We start from the raw sequence: 24699 nt of genomic DNA, 5'->3' as shown, positions 1-24699 counted from the left end.
TGTGTGCAAGAGGCGGGGTCAACTTCCCAGAAGGCTCTTGGGGATGAGAGAAGAAAAGTTCCTGATTTTATTTTGGACACTAAAGAAAAGACAACACATCCTGTTGCTGGAAAGACTGTTTCATTTGCTTCCCTTCCAGTAATCATTTATGGAGCATTTCTTGAACGCCAGCAGGTGTTCTTGGGGATAAAGGTGGGGAGAGCGGGCAAGAAAGACTTCAAAACAAATGGTGGAGGTTTGAACGTGTTATGGGAGCTCCATGCAAGGACAGGAAAATGGGAGAAAACATAACGAGACCTTCAGCCATCCTGGATGGTGGAAAAAAGGGCTTTAAGTGTGGCCCTCCCCTAGGTCGGTAGCTGGAGCTCAGCCTGGGCAGGCAGGTCCGCTCTTCTACCGCCTCTGATTCTATTTCAGCAAGTTCAGCTGGGCCGGGGTTGGGCGGCAGACAATCACACTGTATTATCACAGGTATGGGCTGCACTTTCCCGCTTTTTTGGCGCCGCCGCCCGGGAATGAGTCCTTAGGAATGTAAGCCTCCGGGCCTCTCTCGCTTGATTTGGGAGTCGGATCAGACTCTGAAAACAGCCCGGCTCCTGCGCCGGTCCCCGGTGTGCCCAGCACACTGGCCGGACGCCGTACTACAACTCCCAGAAGGCTTCGTGGCGAGGCTGCCTAGAGACAATTGGAGAGCAGCAGGGGGTGGGTCTCTATCCCAAAGGCCTTTCAACCTTGGAGGGGACTTGGCCGCTGGCACTGCCGGAAGTTCCGGTAAGTGGGTCTCGCTCCCCCGCCCCTCGTATGGACCGAGCTTCCGGTTTGGTCGCGGGCCTTGCCGTGGCTAAGATGGCGGCCGAGCATCTTGAGCCTCCCAAAGGAGAGTTGCAGCTGCCGCCGCCGCCGCCACCTGGGCACTATGGCGCCTGGGCTGCCCAGGAGCTTCAGGCCAAACTGGCAGAGATCGGAGCTCCAATCCAGGGTGAGGGGCACTGGAGGTCAAGAGCCGGCAGCGTGGGCCTGCAGGGAAGCGGAGTCTGGTTACCCAGGAGACCCGGGGCGGCTGGCGGAGGCGGGCTGCTGGGGCTTGACCAGGGCCGACAGGCCTGTTTGGCTTATGCTACGTCTTTAATCCTGTGCTTTGTCCAGCAGGGAGTCGCGAGGAGCTGGTGGAACGGCTGCAGACCTACACCCGCCAGGTAAGTGTTAGGAGCAAGGTGTCGGGATAGGCCTTGATTCTTTGTGTACGTCCACACAGCAAGGGGGTCTTGGCCTTTTTGTCTGTTACCGTCTTTACAGTAACCGCTCTGTTGTGGCTGTTTCTATGCACATACTGGTTTTCCCCGGTGCTCAGCCGGAGCTCTGGCAGACAGGCACTGGGTAAATTTTGTGGTATGAGCGGGAGCGAGCGTCGTTTAGTGGAACAGCATGTCCTGGGACTGACCTAGAGCCCTTTCTCTTTTTCAGACTGGCATCGTACTGAATCGGCCGGTTCTGAGAGGCGAAGATGGGGACAAAGCTGCTCCCCCTCCCATGTCAGCACAGGTAGGGAGATTGTTCCAGTGTACTGGGGATGCAACTGGCAGATTGGGCAGGGAGGTACTGCAGTGACGGAATTAGGAGCTCTTCCATTCTCCCTTGGTCCTTTCCTTCCCTCCTTCCCTAGGGTCTGCTTCTCCAAATTCTACTGATCATTTAAGATTCAGTTTAAATATCTGGAAGCTTGACTTGAGTCTTCCCCACCCAGCTGGAAGTAATTACCCTCTTTGTCCTGGGGCACAGTTCCTGTCTTATTCATGAAGATATTAGGGGTCACTTTCTGATACGACTTCATACCACCCACATTTAGTGAGTTATTGGGCCACACCGGCCCCTGCTTATTTTCGTCCTCTCAAATTCCCCGTCCTTTCTGATCCAGGATATGAGACTTTTTCTCTAGAGCGGTGCCTCTGACCTGGGGCCCGTTGAGTTCTGTGTGTGGGGTAAGATGGCCTTCAGAGATGTCCATGAGTCTCCTGAGGTTGTATGCAAAATCTGTGCTCGAGATATTTTTCTGGAGAGAGTGCCATTAGCTTTTTTTGGTTGGTGCCCCAAAGTAACATCTTCTCTTGGTGTTGCTATGGAGTATCGTCTGAATGCAAGAACTGTGCATCATTTGACTTTGAATCCCAACACCTGTGTGATAGTAGATCCGGAGCAAGTGTCTGCAGTAGATAAATGGTTCCTAGATTATGGTCATATTTTTTTCACAGCTGTCTGGGATTCCCATGCCACCGCCACCCATGGGACTACCCCCTCTGCAGCCTCCTCCACCCCCACCCCCACCCCCACCCGGCCTTGGCCTTGGCTTTCCTATGGCAGTTGGACCCCGCCCACCCAACTTGGGGCCCCCACCTCCTCTTCGGGGGGGTGAGCCTGTGGCCCTGTCAGAGGAGGAGCGGCTGAAGCTGGCCCAGCAGCAGGCAGCGTTGTTGATGCAGCAAGAGGAGCGCGCCAAGCAGGTAGGGCAGCCGGCCGCCTGGCCTGGGTTATGGAGGGGGAGTGGAGTCCTGGAGAGAGGTGGGTTTGGGGCCAAGCCTTCTGGGAAGGTCTGGACCGAAGAGTAGAACTTAGGCCCTAGGCTGGAAGAGGACCCCAGGAAGCAGAGCTGTAGCAGGCTGGCCTGGGGGATACTGGCGTTGGTGTGAGCTTGTTTTCTTTTTTAAGCAGGGAGATCATTCACTGAAGGAACATGAGCTCTTGGAGCAACAGAAGCGGGTAATGCCCCTCATTTTAATCTTTGACCCCACGGTTCGGGTCCTTGGCTGTCACTTCTATAGCTTTGTGTCCGAAACAAGATGCACCATTCTGGGTTACTGCGCCTCAATGAAGTTTCAGGCTCTCCCAAATAATTTAGTCTTTCTTGTAGTGAAGGGGCTGGTGAGCTGTGGACTGCAGCCTGTGATTGTTTGTTTGTTTGTTCATATGCAATGCAAGCTAAGAGTGATTTTATATTACTGTAGGGAAATACCCCATGAGTGTATAAAAGGGACCATACAGTCGCATAAGTGTTTACTGTCTAGTCCATTACAGGAAAAGTTTGATGGTTCCTCCTAGTCTTGCAGGATGTCATTTTAGGTTCTGGGGAGAGGACTCTGGGCTAATTTAGTCACTCATATCCGATTGAGACTAAATGTGATGCAGGAGACATTCAGCCCCCCCAGGTGTCTTATGTCAGTTGTTACCTGATGGAGCATTAGGAAAACATCATTAATAGCACCAGCTGTGGAAATACTCACAAGTACCCTCTTTGCCCAGATTGTGCTAGATCTTGAGGGGCAGATATAAGTAAAGAATTCACTGTTTGTTAGAAATAACCTCACCCTGGCTGGTGTAGCTCAGTGGATTGAGCGTGGGCCTGTGAACCACATGATGGCGGTTCGATTCCCAGTCAGGGCACATGCCTGGGTTGCAGGCCAGTTCCTAGCAGGGGACTCACGAGAGGCAACCATACATTGATATTTCTCTCCTTTTCTCCTTCCCTTCCTCTCTAAAAATATATAAGTAAAGTCTTTATAAAAGTTGAAAAAAAAAAAAGAAATAACTTAATCTTTTGGACCAAACTCTTGTTAAAAAATAGAAGTTAGGATTTAGCTAAATATCAGGTTCTCTGCTAGGAACCAGAAGTCTCCTGAGGTGTTTCTTGGTGTTATTTCCGGGTGTGTGTGTGTGAAAGAGGAGAGATGAGAAGAGAAGAGACGGGTTCCTCTGATTGGATCAGTATCCTGGAAGCGCAGGGGCAGCGGGGCCGCCAGAACTCCAGTGGTACCCGATTGTTCTCCTGGGCCTGTTTCCTGGCTGGGAGGATGCGCTTGCCAGGGCTGCCTGCCCAGCAGATTTCCAAGGTACTTCCCTCTTGTAGGCCGCTGTGTTACTGGAGCAAGAACGGCAGCAGGAGATTGCCAAGATGGGCACCCCAGTCCCTCGGCCCCCGCAGGACATGGGCCAAATTGGTGTTCGCACTCCTTTGGGTCCTCGAGGTGAGACCTTGATAACGGAAGGAAGGGGCAATGATGATGATGAAGATTTTATTTATTTAAGTATATGTCACATTAACAAAGTATGTGCATCAGCTCTGGCTGGCGTGGTTCAGTGGATTGAGTGCGGGCCTACAAACCAAAGGATCGTGGTTCGATTCCCAATCAGGGCACATGCCTGGGTTGCAGGCCAGTTCCCGGCAGGGGATGCACGGGAGGCAACCACACATTGATGTTTCTCTCCCTCTCTCCTTCCCTTCCCACCTAAAGATAAATAAACAGTAATAAAAAAGTGTGTGCCTCGAAAGTATGTAGTCCTGTGAACTTTCATAAACTGAACACACCCGTACAACCAGTGCCTGGACCAGGAGCCAAAGCATAACCAGCATAGGTTGGAAAGCTCTCCTGGCTCCCTTCCCGCCACTCGCTCCCCCAAGGGCACCATCACCCTGACTCTTAGCCAGGAAGATAATATTTAAAATGAGTGTTTTGTCTCTTCTCACACTGGATTTCTTTCTTAGTTGCTGCTCCAGTGGGCCCCACGCCCACTGTTTTGCCTATGGGGGCCCCGGTTCCCCGGCCTCGTGGTCCCCCACCGCCCCCTGGAGATGAGAACAGAGAGGTGAGATTGCGGATTTCTTTGTGTGCAGAGGAGAGTATGGTTTTAGAAGGGGGCTATTTTTTGGTTTTTAGAGAAGGATTCTGGGAGAAGGCAGGAGGACTTCCAAGGGGAGGGGGCGTATGTAGTTCAGACATGATTAGGTAGGCCAGGGGGGCATTTCTGGGGCAGGGTCCTGCAGTTCACTCTGAGGGATGCTGAGGGGCGGTTGAGCCGGTTGGTGTTGTCCACCCTCTGCTGTTTACGTCATCTGGCCAGTACAGGAGGTGGACGTCCTCAGGAAAGAGGCACTGAGATTACCCCTCTTCCTGGGTTGTCTCTGGCAGATGGATGACCCTTCAGTTGGCCCCAAGATCCCTCAGGCTTTGGAAAAGATCCTGCAGCTGAAGGAGAGCCGCCAGGAGGAGATGAACTCTCAGCAGGGTGAGCGTGTGGTGTCCTAAGGGCTGCAGGGACAGAACCCGGAGCAGCTGCAGCCAAGGCTGCATTCCTCTCTGCCGTTCCCGAGGAGGGTGTTGGATAGAACCTGGCCCTTGATAGAGAGGGGCTAGAGAGGGGCTGCTGGGAGCATGTGGCAGGGCAGCGGCCCTGAGAGGAGGCCGATGGCCACCTTCTTCCCTTACAGAGGAAGAAGAAATGGAAACAGACATGCGCTCGTCCCTGGGCCAGTCAGCGTCGGAGACTGAGGAGGACTCAGTGTCTGTATCCAAAAAGGAGGTACGGAGCAGGGTCTGGAAGCAGTGGCTGTGGGGGGGGGGTGGGGTCTGGGCACTGAGGTCACTTCTTAGTGCTTAGGATGCAGCAGCTGCTATTGTGCTGATTTTTGTTCACAGCATCTGGTAGGTATTTTTCATTCAATTGCCATAAGTTCAAGGGTTTTTTTTTTGACATTTTAATTTTATTTTTAGAGGGAGGGACAGGAAAGGAGACAGGGAGAGAAACATCAGTGTGTGGTTGCCTCTCATGTGCCCCCTACTGTGGACCTGGCCTGCAACCCAGGCATGTGCCCTGACTGGGAATCGAACTGGTGACCTTTTGGTTCACAAGCCGGCACCCAATCCACTGAGCCACAACGGCTAGGGCAGTCCTTTGAGTTTTGAGTACAATGCATGTTTACATTTTAAAGCCAAAAGACTAGAGTTTCTGGGAAGTATGGTAATTTATCCCCAGGCCCACAACTTGAGGGGCAGAACTTTGGAGTCTGACTTCAAGGCCTCTTTTCTTTTTTAAAAAATATTTATTTATTTTTAGAGAGAGGGGAAGGGAAGGAGAAAGAGAGGGAGAGACACATCGATCAGTTGCCTCTTGCACAGCCCCAGCTGGGGCATTGGCCTGTAACCCAAGCACCTGCCCAGGAGTCGAACCAGGAGTCAAACTGGTGACCTTTCGGTTTGTGGGAGGATGTCCAGCCCACTGAGCCACACCAGCCAGGGCTCAAGGCCTCTTTTCTCAGCTTCTTGAGAAGGAATTGGGGGAGACTAGAAGTTGGGGGCTGGCGTAGTACTTAGATTCTCTGACCCAGTTGGTTTTACTTGTTTTGGCAGAAAAACCGGAAGCGTAGGAACCGAAAGAAGAAGAAAAAGCCCCAGCGGTCACGGGGGGCATCATCTGAGAGTTCTGGGGACCGAGAGAAAGAGTCAGCCCGGTCCCGCGGCTCCGAATCCCCCGCCGCCGATGTTGAAATTGAATACGTGACCGAAGAACCTGAAATTTATGAGCCCAACTTCATCTTCTTCAAGAGGATTTTTGAGGCTTTCAAGGTACAAGGAGCAGCCCTCTCACGGGGTGGAGTTGAACGGCAAAGGGGCAGGGGTGGGGACAGGTGGGGCAGGGATGGGGACAGGTGGGGTAGGGGGGACACTTTTCTGTGCCGGGTTCAGGAACGGGGGTGAGGCTCAGGGCTGGGCTTTCCATGTTGTCTGCCTCCTCAGCTAACCGATGACGTGAAGAAGGAGAAAGAGAAGGAGCCAGAGAAACTTGACAAGCTGGAGAACTCTGCAGCCCCCAAGAAGAAGGGCTTTGAAGAGGAGCACAAGGACAGCGACGATGACAGCAGTGACGACGAAGCGGTGAGGCCCGCGCCCTCCTGTCGGGGTAGGGGGTGGGCGAGGACTTTGGGGCTGGCTGGCTGCGAGGCTTCAAGCTCGGGACCGGGCGAGGGAGAGTCACTGTGGTGGCCGAAGGTTTGGGGTTGGCGGGGCAGTTCAACGGACGCCAGAGAGTCCCGCTGTAAAGAGAGTCCTTCTGTTCTAGGAAAAGAAGCCAGAAGCCCCCAAGCTGTCCAAGAAGAAGCTGCGCCGAATGAATCGCTTCACTGTGGCTGAACTGAAGCAGGTGAGACTGAGCTGATCCAGCAGGCACGGAGTTCCTAGACACCCCGTGGGGGGTTGCTTTGGGGAGGGGGCTTGAAGGAGGCCCGGGTGACTTAGGTGTGAGTCCTCTGAGAAGGAGGGAGGAAAAGCTATAGACCAGAGAGGCTGGGGCCTTTTCGAGGTATGTGGCTGTTTTTCAGCTCGTGGCCCGGCCCGATGTCGTAGAGATGCATGACGTGACAGCGCAGGACCCCAAGCTCTTGGTCCACCTCAAGGCCACTCGGAATTCTGTACCCGTGCCACGCCACTGGTGTTTTAAGCGCAAGTACCTGCAGGGTAAACGCGGCATTGAGAAGCCCCCCTTTGAGCTGCCGGACTTCATCAAACGCACAGGCATCCAGGAGATGCGGGAGGCTCTGCAGGAGAAGGTGAGGGCCTGCCCGGGGCTCATAGGTGCCCCGGGGGAGCCATGTCCTGAGTAGGGGCCTGCTTCAAAACTGGGATCTGGTTCCCAAAACCCACCTTCTTGTGAATCGTCTCACTGTCTGATCTGCAGTTTAGAAGTCAGCACTGTACGTGACACGTGGCAGGAGGGTTGGTCCTCACCTTGGCGCTCAGAGCTAGCTCTCCTGCCCCCTCCCCGAGATGTCTTGTTCCGAGTGGCTCCAGTTTAACCCTCGTCCCCTGGTCCCCTGGTCCTCTGGTCCCCTGGTCCCCTGGTCCCCTGTGCCTGCACTTGGCCAGCCTCCCTTCTCTGCTGGTTGCTTTTGCCTTCGTCTGTAGTTCTCTGGCTCCAGTGTGAGTGCGATACACTTTGTGGCTAGAGATTTGTGGTGGTTGTGTGACTTATTAAATATAAAAGTTTTAATTAAGTACTTTGAGTAGGCAATAGCTGCACGTCCCGCAAAAGTTCAAGAAGCACCAAAGTACGAGGTGAAACCTTTGCTACCCATACCCAGTTAGGCACTTGTCCACCAGGTCTCTCAGAGGCAGATCATGAGTTTGGTACATAGGATGCACGTATTTTGTTCAGCGAAGATTCTGTAATTTTGAGGGTTGGAGCAGGAAGGATTTTGGTGCCTTTCTGAATGAGATAAATGAGGTTTCATTTCAGCTCTTCCGGGAGTGGGAGCCAGATCTATTAAGAGTTGAACTTGTTGATGCTTTTTTTTTTGTCATTTTCCATAGGAAGAACAGAAGACTATGAAGTCAAAAATGCGAGAGAAGGTTCGGCCCAAGATGGGGAAGATCGACATTGACTACCAGAAGCTGCATGACGCCTTCTTCAAGTGGCAGACGAAACCGAAGCTGACCATCCACGGGGACCTGTACTACGAGGTTCGGGGGGTTTGTGGGGGCGGGAGGTCTGGGGTGCCAAGGCTGCGCCTTCGGTCGTGGCTCCCTAACTCCTGGTCTGAAGGGCTTTTGGAGCTGGTACAGGGGCCCCTCCCCTCAGCCTCAGAGTTGTCCGTTAACTCCCCCTGAGTGGGACGGGACCGGAAATCTTCCGATGAGGTGGTTTTTTGGAGAGGTGCAGACCATGTCTTTGAAATGATATTTGTTAATGGTGGGTGGTTTAGGGACAGAGGCAGATGCTTTTGGGAAACATTTAATATCGGGGGAGGGAGAAAACTTTTTTTCTGATCCTTAAAATATTAATGACTGTAATATCCTGGAATTCTTGAGTGGGACGACCTTGACAATCATCCGGTCAAATGCCCTCATTTCACAGATGAGAAAGCAGCCCGGAATTTGCCCGTGACCTCCCAGTGGACTAATTAGAGGACTGGGAGTGTTGCTTTTCAGACCCCCTGCTTCCTGGCCTGTATCCCTTCCACTGTGCCAGCCAGGCAACGGCGCGACGAGAGCCGGAGTAGGAACTTGGCGGCCCTCGGCACGGCTGTGTGTCTGGTGTGGGCTGGGCCTTCTCAGCTTTGTTTGTGTGCCTCTTGTATTGAGTCCCCAGTGTGTGTCTGGTGCTCACAATACAGCACGCCCTGCTTTTTCCCCAGGGGAAGGAGTTTGAGACGCGACTGAAGGAGAAGAAGCCAGGAGATCTGTCCGATGAGCTAAGGATTTCCTTGGGGATGCCAGTGGGACCAGTGAGTGCCAGTTACCTGACGGGACACAGAGAAGAGAGTGGGAACTGGAGCGGGAGGGAGACAAAGGGATAGGGTGGGCCAGACTGGGTTTCGCTCCCTCTCTCCTGCAGAATGCCCACAAAGTCCCTCCCCCGTGGCTGATCGCCATGCAGCGATACGGACCACCCCCGTCGTACCCGAACTTGAAAATCCCCGGGCTGAACTCGCCCATCCCTGAGGTGAGCACTCGCCCTTCTTTCCTTCTTAGCTGCCTCTGCTCTTAACTAGGGTGAGATTTTTTTCTCTCATTCCACCATGTGTTTTTACTTAAAAAAATAATAATGGGGTTTGTTATTTAAAAAACCTGACATGCTCATCTAAAATGATCAGAATTGAGAAGTACGAAGATGAAAACAAATCACAGTTTTATCACTCAGAAATAACTGGACTTAACATTTGGTGAATGTGTTTCCAGCTGTCTCCCTGGTGTGTATGTGGATGGATACAGAAATAATTTTATGTCAGGATGGCATTAAGTTCATTTTGATTTCAAAAGAAAAAAAACTGTTGCTTTGGCCGGGTGGCTCAATTGCCTGGATGCTGTCCTGATTCACCAGTATTGCAGTTTTGGTACTCGGTCAGGGCACGTGTAGGAAGCAGCTAATGAATGCATAAATAAGTGCAACAACAAATTGATGTTTCTCTCTCGTGCTCTCCCTGCCCTCCCTCTCTAAAATTGATAAGTAAAAATTTTTTAAAATTTAAATTAGCAGACAATAAGGTCATTGAAGTGAAAAAGAAGTAATTGTTCAGCTTCAGATTTTTTTTTAAAAGATTTTATTTATTTTTATTGGGAGAAAGGGAGAAACATTAATGTGTGGCTGCCTCTCAGGCGCCCCCTACTGGGGGCCTGGCCTGCAGCCCAGGCATGTGCCCTGGCTGGGAATCAAACTGGTGACCCTTTGGTTCACAGGCCAGCACTCAGTCCACTAAGCCACAGCAGCTGGGGCAGAATTTCTTAAGAGAAATAGATTTTAGAGGCTTTTCAAAAGTTAGGAAAATATGAGGAAGAAGCGGGAGTCATGTTTTTTAATGAATGTTTCAGTTTTAGACAGTATGGGCTACCACAAAAGCTGAAGTTATTCACGTACTTTCTGTCTCTCATCTCCCTGTCCTGTTGCCTCCAGATTTTTGTTGATTATTACTTTTGCTTTATAATGCCTTTCTACACTTAAGTTGTCTCTGAAATAATGATTTCCAGAGTTCCTGAGTGTTACTGTTGTGTACTTTGGAGTGTGGCTTTTTGTTAAGGTCCGAAGTGCTACTTGAGGAGCTTCAGAGTAGAACTGACTTGCGTCTTCTCTCCTGCAGAGCTGTTCCTTCGGTTACCACGCCGGCGGCTGGGGCAAACCCCCGGTGGACGAGACAGGGAAGCCACTCTATGGGGATGTGTTCGGAACCAATGCGGCGGAATTCCAGGTGTGGGCCGTGGCTGGCCAGCTTGGCCTTACTTAAGGTCGTGAAGTTTTAGAGAAAGTTGGTTTATAGCAGGGCTGTCCAACCTTTTGGTGTCTCTGGCTGCACTGGAAGAAGAGTTGTCTTGGGCCACGTGTTAAATACATTGTGACACGTTAAATATATTGTAATGTGTAATCACAAAAAACTCTCATAATGTTTTAAGTAAACTTACAATTCTGTGTTGGGCCACATTCGTAGCCATCCTGGGCCCCATGCAGCCCATGGGCCACGGTTTGAACATCCCTGGTTTATAGCTGCATTGCCAGTGAGCTGGGTGTTGTGAGTGTTGGAAGTCTGAAGAAGGGCACGGGTTTTTCTGAGCTGCAGTGCAAATGCAAACCCTACTGGAATGCGAGCGCTCTCTGCAGAGGTTGTTGGTTTCCGTGGGTATCCGCTTCCCTTTGCAGTAGTTTGACACAGGATAGGCAGTAAACGTTTGTTAAATGAATGAGTGATCTCTTTCAGACCAAGACTGAAGAAGAGGAGATTGATCGGACCCCTTGGGGGGAGCTGGAGCCATCTGATGAAGAGTCTTCAGAAGAAGAGGAAGAGGAGGAAAGTGATGAAGATAAGCCAGATGAAACCGGCTTTATTACTCCTGCAGACAGGTGGGGAAGCAGAGTCTGCCTCTCTGAATTGGTCTGTCTTTGGGCACCTTCTCTTTACTCCAGGCTTGTTCCTCTCTCCACAGTGGCCTCATCACTCCTGGAGGATTCTCCTCCGTGCCAGCGGGAATGGAGACCCCTGAACTCATTGAGCTGAGGAAGAAGAAGATCGAGGAGGCGATGGATGGGTGAGGAGCCCAGCAGACGGAGAGGGGAGGCCTCTCTCCTCCCTTCAGCATCTAGGTTGGCTGGCCGATGTTTGTTGTCGCTTGCCCCACGTCACACAGTCACTGAACTGCAGCTCTGTGCGCAGAGAAGCCGCGAGGTGGGGTATGGAGGGGCTGGCGGTGGGAGGCCTTCGGGAAGGCCTCGCCGAGGAGGCGGCCTTTGAGCTGAGAGCCGAAGGCTAGGAAAGAGCCAGTCACAGGGTGATCGGGGGCAGAGGCGCTGTAAGTGCACACAGCGCGAGGCTCTAACACACAGGTTTTGCAGTCGTGCTTCTGAAGCTCTTGTCATTAGGTATGTAAACACGTGGCATTGTTATGTCTGAATGAACTGGTCCTCTTCGTCCTGAAATAATCTGTTCTGTTCTTCGTTCCTTGTTTTCTATTTTCCTATTTTTTGGATTTCCTATTTTTTGGATTAATTGAACATTTTTTAAAAGATTTTATTTTTATTATTTTTAGAGAGAGGGGAAGGGAAAGAGAAAGAGGGAGAGAAATATCAGTGTGTGGTTGCCTCTTATGACCCCACACTGGGACCTGGCCTGCAGCCCAGGCATGTGCCCTGACTGGGAATCAAACCGGTCACCCTTTGGTTCGTAGCCTGTGCTCAGTTCACTGAGCTGCACCAGCCAGGGCCTTATTGAATATTTTTTATGATTCCATTTTATTTCCTATTTTGACTTAGTGACCGTCTTTGTTTTATTATCTTAGTGGGTGGGTGCCTTAGGGTTTGGAATATCTGTCTTTATCACAGTCTGCCTTCAGAGAGTCTTATACCACTTCTGGGTAGCATTAAGAACTTTACAAAAGTGTACTTGCATTTCTTCCCTCCTGACTTTGTCATACATTTTACTTTTATGTGTTAGAAATCCTAGTCGTCATGATTATTAGTTTTGTTTCACTGGTCAGTTATCTTTTAGAGAGAGTTAAATAATTAGTAAGAGTTGTGTATTAACTTGTGTAATTACCCAGTGTTCTTCCTTTTCTTCTTGTGTCTACGGTGGTACCTGGTATCATTGTCCTTGTGCCTCCAAGTGTCCCTTCAGCCTTTCTAGTTGTGAGACTGCTGCTCATGAATTCTTTCGGCTCCTGCCGTCGGAAAATGTCTTCACTTGGCTCACCTTGTTGAGAGGTGCGTGTCAGGTGTAGGACTCTAGACTTTCTTTTCTTCCACGTAGTTTAAAGATGCTCTGTCGCCTTCCGTTGTTTCCGATGAGAAGTCTGTAGTCTTCGCCCTCCCTTGGTTCCTCTGTGCACGTGTTACTTTTCTCTGGCTGCTTTTCAGAGTTTCTCGCTGTTCGGAACAATTCGGTTACGCTGCGCCCTGGAGGGCAGTGTGTCCTGTGGTTTTCTTTAAGTTTCTTTGGATTTGTGAAGCATCTTAAGTCTGGGTTTATAGTTTTTATTAATTTTTGAAAAATTTTAGCCATTTTTCTAAATACTTTTTTGTTTCCTGTCTTCTTTCCTTTGGGAACTCCAATTATGCATCTGTCAGATCTCTGAAAGTTGTTCCACTTTTCACTGATGCTCTTCATTTTTAAAATATATTTTTTCTCTTTGTGTTACGTTTTAGAAGATTTCTGTTGCTTTTCCGCAGTTTCTAACCTGACTTTTAATTACATCCATTATAATTTTTATCTCTGGCAGTGTGATTTGGGACTTTGCCCCCCCCCCCCGCCCCCCCAATCCTCACCTGAGGATATGTTTATTGATTTTTAGGGAGGGAGAGAAACATGAGTGTGAGAGAGAAACACTGATTGGTTGCCTCCTGTTTGCACCCTGACCAGGGACCAAATTCACAGCCTAGTTATGTGCCCTGAATAGGGATTGAACCTGCAACAGTCTGTATGGAACAATGCTCTGACCAACTGAGCCACCCAGCCAGGGAAGATTTGGGTCTTTTATATCTTCTGTGTCTCTTATTTAACTTTTGAACAAATGGAATGTAGTTTTAACATTAAAACTGCATTGGTGTGGCTCAGTAGATTGAGCACTGGCCTGCAAACCAAAGGGTTACTGGTTTGATTCCCAGCCAGGGCACATGCCTAGGTTGCAGGGCAGGTCCCCAGTGGGGGGTGTGCAAGAGGCAACCACACACTGATGTTTCTCTTCCTTTCTTTCTCCTTTCCTTCCCCTCTCTCTAAAAATAAATGAATAAAACCTGTAGTTAAAAAAAAGATTTAAAAAAAATTTTTATTTAGTTATTTTTCAAGTACAGTTTTCTGTCTATTTCTCCCATCCCTGCCCACCCCACAAAAAAGATTTTTAATGTACTTGCCTGTAAATGCCAGCATTTGTGCCAGTTCTGGGTTGATTTAAACTCATTATTTTTCTCATTAAGGATTGGATTTTCCTGCTTCCTTGCATGTCTGTTGGTTTTTGATTGGATGCTAGACTTCATAAAATGTACCTTGTTAGGTCCAAGATACTTTTGTATTCCTGTAAATCTTTAGCTTTGTTCATGGATACAGTGGAACCTCAGTTCTCGACTTGATGTGTTCTGGGAAACTTTTGACAAGCGATTTGTTCAGAAACCACATGTCCTTTGTTGCCTGAGAGATGCATGACAGATCATACAGCTATCGATCCACATGAAAGGGTTGTTGGGAAGAGAATCAAGACCTGAAGTTTTTTTTTTAGACAACTGAGACTTTTTCCATGAACAACTTGGTTGAGAACTGAATTGTTCGAGAACCAAGACAAGACATTTGAGAACCAAGGTCTGACTGTCCTTGGAAACAGTTTGATTTTTTCAGGTCTTGTCTTCGGGTTCATTTGGGGGGACTGAGGCAGTCCCTCCATTACTGAGGCACAGGGTGCTGTGTGTGCTCTACCCATTACCTGGTTAACAGGCATTTTTTTTCTGTCTGCCTGATGGGACGAGGCGCCATTCTCAGTCCCGAGTAAGCGGCAGGTACTGTTAGCACCAGTCCTTCCAGGTGGTTCTCTCCCTGGCCCCAGTACTTTGCTCACATGCAGTGCTTACCTGAGTGCCTGAGAGGTCCTTCTGCGGCTGTCTTGAGCTCTTGAGTCTCCGGCCTGCTTCCTCTTCTCCAGTACCCTGTCCTGTGGTCTCTAGCTGCCTTGGTCTCTTTGCACTTTCAGCTTTATCTCTTCAACTCATGGAGTCCTTTGACTTCTACGTGGGCTATTCCTCCTTGTTCTAGGGTCTGCAGACTCTCCATGCAGTAGGCCAGGCAATTGAAGGACTCATTCCATTCATTACTCGTCTTTCAGGAGTCACTGTCCTTCATTGTCTCGTGTCCAGGGGCTTGGAAACCGTTACACCACTTCTTCATTGTATTAAGAAATGTGCATCTATTTTGCCCCCTTTTTTTCGTTGTTGTAGGTGGGAGGGTACATCTAGTCCCTGGTGTACCTTGTCAGGAAGCAGAAGTGTCAAGTTTTGCATATTTGAGAAAGAGAAAGAAAGAAGGATACTGCGGCTGAATGTGGTGGCAGGAATTGGGGAAGGGGTCAGACTGTGAACCCTTTAGAGCGTGGTAACGAGTATGAACTTTATTCAGATTGTGATCAGAAGCCTCACTGGGTTTGAGCAAAGGAAAGACAGCATCTGATTTGTTTTAAGGTGTTTGCTCTGGCCACTGTGTGAGAGTAGACTGTCACCTCTTCCAGGGGACAAGGTGGGGATGAAGCCACGTCTGGGTTGACCTGGGTCGATTTGCTCCTGTGTTTCAAATAGAATCCTTTGAGTAGCTGGTGAGATTGGCTGCGGACGGTGTTTGCACCAGTAGCAGCCTGGAAGTCTGAGTTCCTTCTGTGCGCTAAGACTCCCCGGCACAGCATTGGGCAGGAACTACTTACTGTAGCCTCTTCTCTTCTAGCTTCTCTGTACCCGAGAACTTTTGGAAACTTTCAGCCTCTGACCCTTATTCCTTCTTTGCATGTGGTATAGTCTTGGTCTCTGATAACCTGAACTTGGTTCAGGGGGTCCCTTCACTCGGTCTCCGTACTCCTTCCAGGCTGTGTCCCCCACAGTCAGCACTGAGCCAGCTCTTTCCTCTCGGGTTCCTGTGACCTGCAGAGGCAGCTCGGGCATTATTCCCCCCTTGTGTCTCGGGATCTTTCCAGCTGGGTGCTGGGTGGAGGGGCTGTTCGTGTTCTTTTGCTTCCGTTTCGTTTTGGTCTTGACCCCTTTGTTCTTTGCAGAAGTGAGACGCCCCAGCTGTTCACTGTCTTGCCAGAGAAGAGAACGGCCACTGTTGGGGGAGCCATAATGGGATCGACCCACATCTACGACATGTCCACGGCGAGTACTCGGTGGACGTTGCTTTTGAGGACTGGATAGAGGGCAGAAGCTGGGGCTTCTGAATCTCTCTGTGGAAACGACAAGGCCCTGATCCCCTTTGTAGGTTATGAGCCGGAAGGGCCCGGCCCCTGAGCTGCAAGGTGTGGAAGTGGCTCTGGCACCTGAAGAGTTGGAACTGGACCCCATGGCCATGACCCAGAAGTATGAGGAGCATGTACGGGAGCAGCAGGCACAAGTGGAGAAGGAAGACTTCAGTGACATGGTGGCTGAGCATGCTGCCAAACAGAAGGTGGGAGCTCATAGCAAAACCTGACTGGGGACTGGGACTCCTTTTTCAGTGGAGTGGTGTCCTGTAGTGGGAGAGTGAGGGAAAATTCAGGGCCTGCTGCCCTGAGCTTCCTTGGTGCTGAAACTTTAGAAATGGTCCGGTGGGCTGCCCTCCTTAAGGCCGGTGAAACAGGCACAGGGAGGGGAAGGAACTCATCCAAGTCTGAGAATCCAGTTCCAGCACTTTCTCCACAGCCATGTGTGGCTGTGTCAGGCTGCCCACCTTGTTCGGGGGATCAGTGGGTTGTTTAGCCTGTTGTAACCTGTTTCTCTTTCTCTCTTTTAGCAAAAGAAACGGAAAGCTCAGCCCCAGGACAGCCGTGGAGGCAGCAAGAAATACAAGGAATTCAAATTTTAGGTCCCTGTCACATCCCCAGCCCTCCTTTAGACCCTCTGTCTGGATGCCTGGGCTTCACACATGGGTTCCCAAGAGCCAGCTCTCCCACATTCCCAAGGGCTTGTCATTTCATGTTCTTATTTTAGACCTGTTTTGTAAATAAAGCTGTTTCTCAAGGAAAGAGATGAATATGTAACACTCCTGACCCTCCTTTGTCTCCTTTTAGTCTCCTCCTGCAAAAGGACTAAAACAGCCTTTTTCTACACCTTCAGGGCTGCCCCAGTGACCAGGGGCATGCAGCTGGATCAGATGGTGTGGTTGGGACTGGTGGTGAAGCCCAAGCCATGCAGAAATTGTGTTTTACCACGGCCTGTCTTTGTAGAAAGGCTCTGGGGGAAGTACCTGAAAGTCTCGTTTGACCTTACTACTCTGTCCTTGGGGGCTAAAAATAGCCAGCTTAGCGCCCGGGCTGGGCTGAGGAAGTAAAGTGGGCTTGGGAAGTAGGCCAGGTCAGACCTTTCTAATAGATCTTGTGGTCAGGAGAGTCCAAATCCTTACCACACAGAGATAGCTCAAAATCTAGATTGTCCTTAGTCCTAGCGATCCATGGGTGGTTTCGATTGTGGGGGCTTGATTTGGGGGTTAAGAGGCGTTTGCAGCGCCGGGGAGATGTCTCCTGCTGCTGCTGCACCGTGGGTGTTGGAAGCACATCAACAGAGGTGCCCGGTGCCCGTGTGCAGGAGGCTTCAAGATGGTTTCTGGAGCAGGGAGTGTGGGAAGTCCCACAGAGGACGTGCCAGTTGAGCAAGGCTTTGGGGGAATAGAATTTTAGGTATTTTCTAAGTAGAAAAAAACATTCCAAGAAGAAGAAATTGAGGGCAGGGGTGACAGGCTTTGGGCCTCTGAAATGGTTCTTTGGGAGTGGGGCTGTAGAGACAGAAAAGGGTTGGTTCTAGAAGGGCCAGAGCTTAGCTTTTTAATTCACCCGTGCCAAGGGCCTTTTGGACTCTAGGTCCCTGAGCTCCCCCTTCCTACACCAGAGCGAAGTGGGAGCGGAAACTTAACGGCCCTTGGGCACCTGGTCGCTGGGTCTCAATTCCTTCGCTGGTCTTGAGGAAGGAACCCGGGGGCTGCCGGGCGGGAAAGCGGGCTAGGAACGGCAGCAGGTTTTGCCTGTCCTCTGCAGACTCGAGGGGGCCGAGGCGCGCTCTCGCGGCAGCCCCCCTTCCCTGGGCTGCGGCCGCGCCCCGGAAAAGCGGGGTTTCCGCTGGCCAGGCTACTGCGGTCTGGAGGACAAGGGGGGAGGGGAGGACTACGTCGGCCAGCTATGCTCTCGTGCCGTGGATTTGAGGAGAGGGCCTGGCTCTGTGCGCGCCAGCAGCAGACCCCTCTCCTATAAGAGCTAGGAGTGCGCGCCCACAGACCCGCAGGCGGAGTGCGAGCCCGGGCCCCGCCCCTCGGCGCTGGGTGGGGCCGGTGCGAGGCAGGGCTCCCCGCCCCCTCCCCGGACACGCCCACCCAGTGTCTCGGCGGCGCGAGCCGCAACAGGCAGCGGCAGGCGGGCGCGAGGACTGCGCGCCGTGAGGCCCCGCGCCTGCGTGCAGCCTCTCGCTCGCTCGCGCGCTCGGGCGGGAGGGCTGAAGAGACCGGTCGAGCCCCCGCCGCTGCAGCCGCCTGGGGAGGGGGGTGAAAAGCCTGGGCGTCCTCTTGGCGTCGCCTCGATTCCCGTAACCCCCGAGCCCCTCACCTTCGCCAGGGCCATGGCGGAACGCGCAGGGGTGGGCGGTGGTCCTGGAGGCGCCGGGGGTGGCAGCGGCCAGCGGGGCTCTGGGATCGCCCAGTCTCCGCAGCAGCAGCCAGCACCGCAGCAGCCAACGCAGCAGCAGCCAACGCCCCCCAAGCTGGCCCAGGCCACCTCATCGTCCTCGTCCACCTCGGCGGCGGCCGCTTCCTCCTCGTCCTCGTCCACCTCCACCTCCATGGCCGTCGCGGTGGCCTCGGGCTCCCTGCCTCCCGGCGGCCCGGGGCCAGGCCGCACCCCTGCCCCGGTGCAGATGAACCTGTACGCCACCTGGGAGGTGGACCGGAGCTCGTCCAGCTGCGTGCCTAGGTGAGAGTCGGGCGGGGGGGGGGTGACTGGGCCGTTGGGCCAGGGCTGCGATAGGCCCTCGCCTCCCATTCCTCTGTGTCCCATCGCCCAAGGGGACGCCCCCTTCTAGACACCCCCTCTCTACACTCCTGCTGGCTGCCCCGCTGCCGGGCCTGGCCCTTGCCTGGCCTCCGGAGACTCCTCCCTCGGAGACCCCGCCCTCTCCTGGCAGCCGCACCTTCTGTGTCCGGCTAGGACCACCCTCTTCCCTCCCAAAGTGGGGCCTTCAGGATTTTCAAGCCCTGGGCCTTCCTTTCCTTGCTCTGACCGAATCCGGCCTTCCTGACAGTTTCCCCGCATAAATCAGACTTTTCCCTCTGCCTTGCCGGTGCCCCTGGGCTCCACATACGTTACATAGATGTGGTACAGATCTCTTGATATTATTATTTCCCAATATACTCAGCGTGTGCCAAAGTCGGCTGTCACCTTCTGCTAGGGAAGGCCCATATATTAACCCTAGGGGCCTCTAGTTAGTTGTCAGTACACATGTTCATTTGAACTTCAGATTACACACATTCTGTCCCGGCCTCTACGGTCCTATGTAGTCCATAGGACTTGTAAAAGTCCTATGTAGTGTGTCTTCAGCTGTATTTTTTCATCCCCTCCTTCCCCGTTCAGAACTGGTCTCAAATTCTTCCAGCCCTGTAGGGCTACATAAAATTACCGCCTTGCTCCTAAATCCAATCCATTCCTGTTTGTTGGAACCATCTGGGGACTTCCCTTCCATTGGTAAAATTTGCCTGAGTTTGGGATATTTTCTGTTTCTGTATTGGCAAGGTGGTCGCTCTACAACTCTTGTGGGGCCGTGTGCAGTCGTACAGTTTCCTCTGGAATAGACACTGGGGCAGGTGTTGCCCAGCAAGCTCAGAGAGGTGCCTGGGGGTGATCTTTTTGTCGCTTCTGAGTTGATTCTGTTGCTCTGGAGTCTTGGGCTCACTTTTTACTGTTAGCGCAGCCTTGGGCACATGGCTGTGTAAGTGGGGGGAGGGGGAGCACTGTGTGGTTCCACCCTTAGCTGTATTCCCCCCCCCTTTATTTTGAGTTTTTTCCTGCATACAAAATTTTGTCTGTATGTATATGTCCTAGATAGACTATTAAAAAAGGATGAGAAGTACGTCTCTGGCCTTGGCTCAGCCTAAGAAATAGAGCATTACCAATTATGCCGAAGCCCTCAGGGTGCCCCTTCCCAACCACATTCCCTACTTCCCCCTCAAAGGTAAACATTATCCCGAATTGTGTGTTTATCATATCCCTTGTCTTTGAAAACTAGTTTTACTATATCTGTGCATCTCTAAGGTTTTTAAACTTTGAATGTTTTTGAAGTTTATGTAAATGCTATTATACTCTGTGTGTTCTGTGACCTATTTTAGTATGTTTTTTTTAACATTAGGTTTGTGAGAATCACCACCGTTTTATGCTAACTATAATTGAAATATTTTTCACCAATGGATAGAATTTCATTGTATGAATGTGTCATAGTTCTCCTTTTGATGAACATTTGGGTTTCCTGTTTGTTAACATAAACAGTCATGCTGTAAATATTTTTGTCCAGGATTCTTGGTGTTCTTGTAAAAGTTGCTTTCAGCTGTCCTTAATGTGTGGGGTGGAATCGTGTTTGCAGGGTACACAGCTGGAACCTGTTAAGATAATGCTAGTAATGCTAGTTTGTTTTCCATTCACTCCATTCTGCTCTTCAGGTACTTTGTGTTTCATCATTCATTTCACCTACTTACACTTTCTTTTTATTCTGTCCTTCCCTTAGGGTAATCAGGAGCCACGTTAGTTTAGTTTGCTTTGGCCAGTACCCTAGCACAACACCCAACTCAAGTGGGAGTTTAGTATTTGATTCTGTTGCTCTCTCGGTTCGAGCAGGCCTCTTTTTGTATAGGCTCATCTCTAGGTGGAGTATTCTAATCTACCTGTTTGAAACATGAAAGCGCGGTACCCTTCCACGTGAACCTAGTGCGTTAGCGCATGCTTGCCCATCCTTCCTTCCCATCCATCTCTGTGTCTGACTGGTGACATTGGGACAGCTGCAGCCGCCTTCTCTAGCTTGTTGGGTTGGAAAGGCATGAGCCGACTGGCAAGAAGCTGCTGAGCACTGGGAGTTGGGGTGGTGGGAGGGTTGGGGGTGGAGGGGCTGTGTGGGGGTGTGTACAAAGATCACTGATTGCGATTGATTTGGGGTCTGCTCCTCGGAAAAGTCCTCGTTTATTAGCCCAAGAAACAGCCAGGCATCCTGATCAAATCGGTAACTACTGTGTTAACTTGGTGTGAGAGGAGGCTTAGGCTGGCTTATTTTCACCTGCAGGGAGTATGCAGTGTGTCACGTCTGTGACCAGTCCATAAGGTTGTCAGCTGTCCTGTTCGGACTCTGTTTTTCCTGGCTCCTTGGGGACACTTGTGCTCTTTGGAGCCCACTGTTTTATATATTTTTAAGATTTTATTTACTTATCTTTAGATGGGAAGGGAAGGAGAGAAGGAGAGAAACATCAATGTATGTTTTCAATGGTTGCCTTTTGTGTGTCCCCTGCTGGGAACTGGCCTGCAGGGAACCGGCCTGCAACCCAGGCATGTGCCCTGACTGGGAATCGAACGGCGATTGTCTGGTTCGCAGGCCCGCGCTCAATCCACTGACCTACAGCATCCAGGGCTGGAGCCCACTGTATTATCTGCAGGACAGAAAGTAACACCCTGTGGTGGAAAAGGGCTTGCTTTTGGTCCTTCGCATTAGTAGAGTCATGTGGTTAATTTGAGGTCTCCTTGGTGTACTTGTTCATGTTGTTAAGGACATATTGGCAGTGTGTACTCTGTATGGAGTCTAGGATTAACATTTGTGTCTCATGTAACTCAGGACACAAACGTGAGGTATATGCTCTTAAGACATACAGATGTGATTATGATATAAGAATGTTATGGGAGTCAGTCTTGTGACATGATTCTCTACCTAGTGCAGAGATCATTGACAAGTTGAGTGTTAGGGCGGTCACGTTCCTTTTCTTGCTCCCTATGGAAATATAATTTGCTTTTGAAAAAAAATCCCTTCCCTTTTATTAGATATTTAAATAAAAATGGGCATTGTAGTTATTTTTGAGGAATATACAGTGCTCTTTTTTTTTTTTTTTAGATCTTCCCCTGAAGAGGTGTAAATATAGGGTCTGGCAGAAATAACGCCTGCTTGAGAGTGGTTGGTAGGGTAATAATGTGGGTGTAATAATTTATAGTTTTAATTTGAGGATTTCGCCTAAAATGTCATATGATGTGCTTGAGTGTGATATTGTTATAGAATTACATATTCATAATTTTGTAATAAAGAGGGGTCGTTATTTGTGCTGGACCTGTGTGTGTGTTTATTTATTTTAGAGACAGGAAGTTGGGGGTGGGGAGAGAGAGAGGGGAACATCAATGTGAAAAATACTGATTGGTTGCCTCCCGTACGCACCCCAAGATTGAACCTGCAACCTAAGTATGTGCCCTGACCCGAAATTCAACCCTCAGCCTTTCGGTGTCTGGGACGACGCTCCCACCAGTTGAGCCACCCAGGCAGGGCTGTACTCTGCTCTTATTTAACACCTACTAAATTTCCTTATAACCCATAGTAATTTTAAAAAACTTTTTATGGATGAAGAGTGTACATATAGTTGGCTTGAAAATAATTAAATTCTAGTCATTGCCTTTTTTACTAGCACTTTTTAAAATATTTTACTTATTTATTTTTAGAGAGAGGGGAAGGGAAGGAGAAAGAGTGGGAGAGAAACATCAATGTGTGGATGCCTCTCATGTGTCCCCCACTGGGGACCTGGCCTGCAACCCAGACATGTGCCCTGACTGGGAATTGAACTGGCAACCCTTTGCTTCACAGGCCCCTGCTCAACCCACTGAGCTACACCAGTCAGGGCTACCAGCACTTTTTTAAATAGAAAGATTAATACATGTTCAAGATTAGAAATTTTAACAGTACAGGAAAATGGCAAGCGTAAAGGAAAAAGCCCTAATTCTATCTCTGTTCTCACCCCCTAGAGATAGTCACTGGGAAACACGGTTGGCTTTATGATTCTGTTATGAGTAGGTAGGTCTATTACAGTTTTATGAAATTCACAGCTTTCTTTTTTTAAATTTTTTAATTTTATTTATTTATCTTTAGAGGGAAAGGGAAGGAGAGAAACATCAATGTATGGTTGCCTTTCGTGCGTCCCCTGCTGGGAACTGGCCTGCAGGGAACCTGCCTGCAACCCAGGAATGTGTCCTGACTGGGAATCCAACCGCGATTGTCTGGTTCGCAGGCCCGTGCTCAATCCACTGAGCTACACCAGCCAGGGCTACAGCTTTCTTTTTTATAAGACTTTATTTATTTTACTTTTTAGAGAGAAAGAGAGAGAGACATCCTTGTGTGAGAGATACATTGATTGGTTGCCAGACCCGCCCCCAACCAGGGACCTGGCCCCCAACCCAGGCACCTGCCCTGAATAGGAATCGAACTGGCAGTCTTTCGGTTCACGGGCCGACTCTCAGTCCACTGAGCCACACCAGCCAAGGAGGAATTCACAGCTTTCGAAGTTGGCATTGTTTTCCTGCCGTACTAAATTGTACTTTCCTACTGTGTGTGGTCGGTCCATGACGTGGGTAGTGGTGTGGCACCATTGTCGGCACCAGGTGGCATGCGGCTTGACGTTAAAGAAAGGGTTTTAGAGTTGATTCCTTCCTTCAGTTTGTATATGAAGTTTTTCCAGATACTGTTTTTTGATTTTGAATTGCTTAAGTAGAAGGCGCAGAACGATGATTAACATTATTAAATTTCACAAGTATACAACATTTCCTCAGTGGTGTAAAACTATTAGGAGACAAAACATGCTCTGCTGTATTACTCAAACTATATCACATTTGTCTTTGAACAAAGCTCATTTGCACATTCTTATCTGTATGTCTACTGAGGGAAGGACTCAGTAGTTATCAGTCCCATTTCTCCTTAGACCACTTTTTTAAATGCATACTGAAGTTAAGCCTCATCGTACACAAGTGTTAAGGCACTAAGGAGGTGGCCGTGGCTAAGCTGGTGTGTCCGGCCCGCAGAAGTGTTCCATGAAGGCCACTTGGGGGCAGTTGCCCCTCCGGCCACAAAAGCATTAGGCAAGCCAGGAGTTTTGTGTTCTAGGGAAAGCTCTTCCTCACCTTAGTTTTTTTCCATCCAGTGCTTGGGAATACCTGTATTTACTCTTCATTCTAAGATGTGGATAAAATATTCAATAAATATAGAGAGCCTGGCACAAATAACACCCCTTTTTTATTACAAAATCTTTTATTACAAATTCATAAGCATGTAATTCTGTAACATAACAATATCACACTCAAGCACACCATATGACATTTTAGGTGAAATGTTCAAATAAAACTATAAATTATTACACCCATATTATCACCCTACCAACCATACTTAAGCAAGCATCGCTTCTGCTGGATCCTGTATAATAGGAGCTGTAGCTTCATAGGAAAAAGTATCTGAATGATAGCTATAAAGTAAATGTAATTGCCCTGGCCGGTGTGGCTCAGTGAATTAAGTGCCGGCCTGCAAACCAAAGGGTCGCTGGTTTGATTCCCAGTCTAGGGCGCATGCCTGGGTTGCAGCCGGTCCCGGGGTGGGGGGGCAGTGCTGCGTGAGAGGTAACCACACATTGGTGTTTCTCTCCCTCTCTTTCTCCCTTCCCCTCTGTCTAAAAATAAATAAATAAAATCTTTTAAAAAATAAATGTAATTGATCAAATAAGAGAGACCTGGTGAAATTTCTGTTATTTCCCTAGCATTAAAAAGTCTTAAAAGCATATTTGTATCTTAGAAGATTTGAATTTCACATTGTGAGTGGTGTAATAGGATATTCTCTCTGGCAGGGTAATACTATCCATCTTTCTGTGGAAGCTCAGATTCCTTAAGATAGAAAGAGAATGACTTTCACAGAGTCCGTTTTACATGTATCGATTTACAGATCTTTTGGACACATTAATGGTTATGTGATTTCTTTCTAAACTGGTTTTCCAGTTTCTTAGCTGAACCAGTAAGCTGCCACTGTCACCGTCAGTGCTTGCCTCAGTGTGCGTGAGGGAGGTGCAAGTCAGAGACTGTGGGCTGTGTCTTTGCAGTACTTCACCTCAGGAGGCTTCGCCCTGCCTCGGCCTGGACTTGAAGGCTCAGTGTGTCCTCTGAAGTCTGGAGTCGGCTTGGCTTGCATCTGCAGCATCACATTCTGGGAGTA

At 49.8% G+C, this 24699-nt stretch overlaps 2 protein-coding genes across 5 annotated transcripts in view; both read left to right on the top strand.

Annotated features, from left to right (window-relative positions):
• The first annotated feature begins 804 nt into the window (after window positions 1–804).
• SF3B2 (splicing factor 3b subunit 2) lies at window positions 805–16504 on the top strand. 3 transcript variants are annotated; one of them, XM_037135237.2, is made up of 22 exons: window positions 805–979; window positions 1147–1196; window positions 1465–1542; window positions 2250–2498; window positions 2707–2754; window positions 3899–4016; window positions 4535–4635; window positions 4959–5055; window positions 5258–5349; window positions 6177–6392; window positions 6564–6701; window positions 6886–6966; window positions 7145–7372; window positions 8133–8282; window positions 8957–9046; window positions 9157–9264; window positions 10397–10504; window positions 11009–11151; window positions 11235–11336; window positions 15543–15642; window positions 15746–15931; window positions 16256–16504. In XM_037135237.2, exons 1-22 carry the CDS (start codon window positions 847–849, stop codon window positions 16325–16327), a joined length of 2688 nt encoding a protein of 895 aa, XP_036991132.1. In that variant the 5' UTR covers window positions 805–846; the 3' UTR covers window positions 16328–16504. The 3 variants fall into 3 exon arrangements, with proteins under 3 accessions (XP_036991132.1, XP_036991131.1, XP_036991130.1); XM_037135236.2 differs by having other exon boundaries at window positions 806–979; window positions 1150–1196; window positions 2704–2754; XM_037135235.2 differs by having other exon boundaries at window positions 806–979; window positions 2704–2754.
• Window positions 16505–17837: 1333 nt separating this feature from the next.
• Window positions 17838–24699, top strand: part of PACS1 (phosphofurin acidic cluster sorting protein 1) — a 127567-nt gene continuing 120705 nt past the window's right edge. For both annotated transcript variants that reach the window (XM_037135233.2, XM_037135232.2), the window contains exon 1: window positions 17838–18416. In XM_037135233.2, the coding sequence (XP_036991128.1) occupies window positions 18067–18416 (350 nt within the window). In that variant the 5' untranslated portion in view covers window positions 17838–18066. The remainder of the gene's footprint in view (window positions 18417–24699) is intronic.

This window comes from Artibeus jamaicensis, unplaced genomic scaffold (genome assembly GCF_021234435.1).
Source record: "Artibeus jamaicensis isolate MK-2021 breed Jamaican fruit bat unplaced genomic scaffold, CSHL_Jam_final scaffold_614, whole genome shotgun sequence".
NCBI classification, from domain to species: domain Eukaryota; kingdom Metazoa; phylum Chordata; class Mammalia; order Chiroptera; family Phyllostomidae; genus Artibeus; species Artibeus jamaicensis.
The sequence above is the reverse complement of the archived record's forward strand: the minus strand, read 5'-3'. Positions and strand labels throughout refer to the sequence as shown.

Coding starts and splice junctions, on each gene's coding strand:
- SF3B2 (XM_037135235.2), top strand. CDS start 847: ATGGCGGCCGAGCATCTTGAGCCTCCCAAAGGAGAGTTGCAGCTGCCG. Junction 4,636..4,958: donor CTGGAGATGAGAACAGAGAG/GTGAGATTGCGG, acceptor TGTCTCTGGCAG/ATGGATGACCCTTCAGTTGG. Junction 6,393..6,563: donor GGATTTTTGAGGCTTTCAAG/GTACAAGGAGCA, acceptor CTGCCTCCTCAG/CTAACCGATGACGTGAAGAA.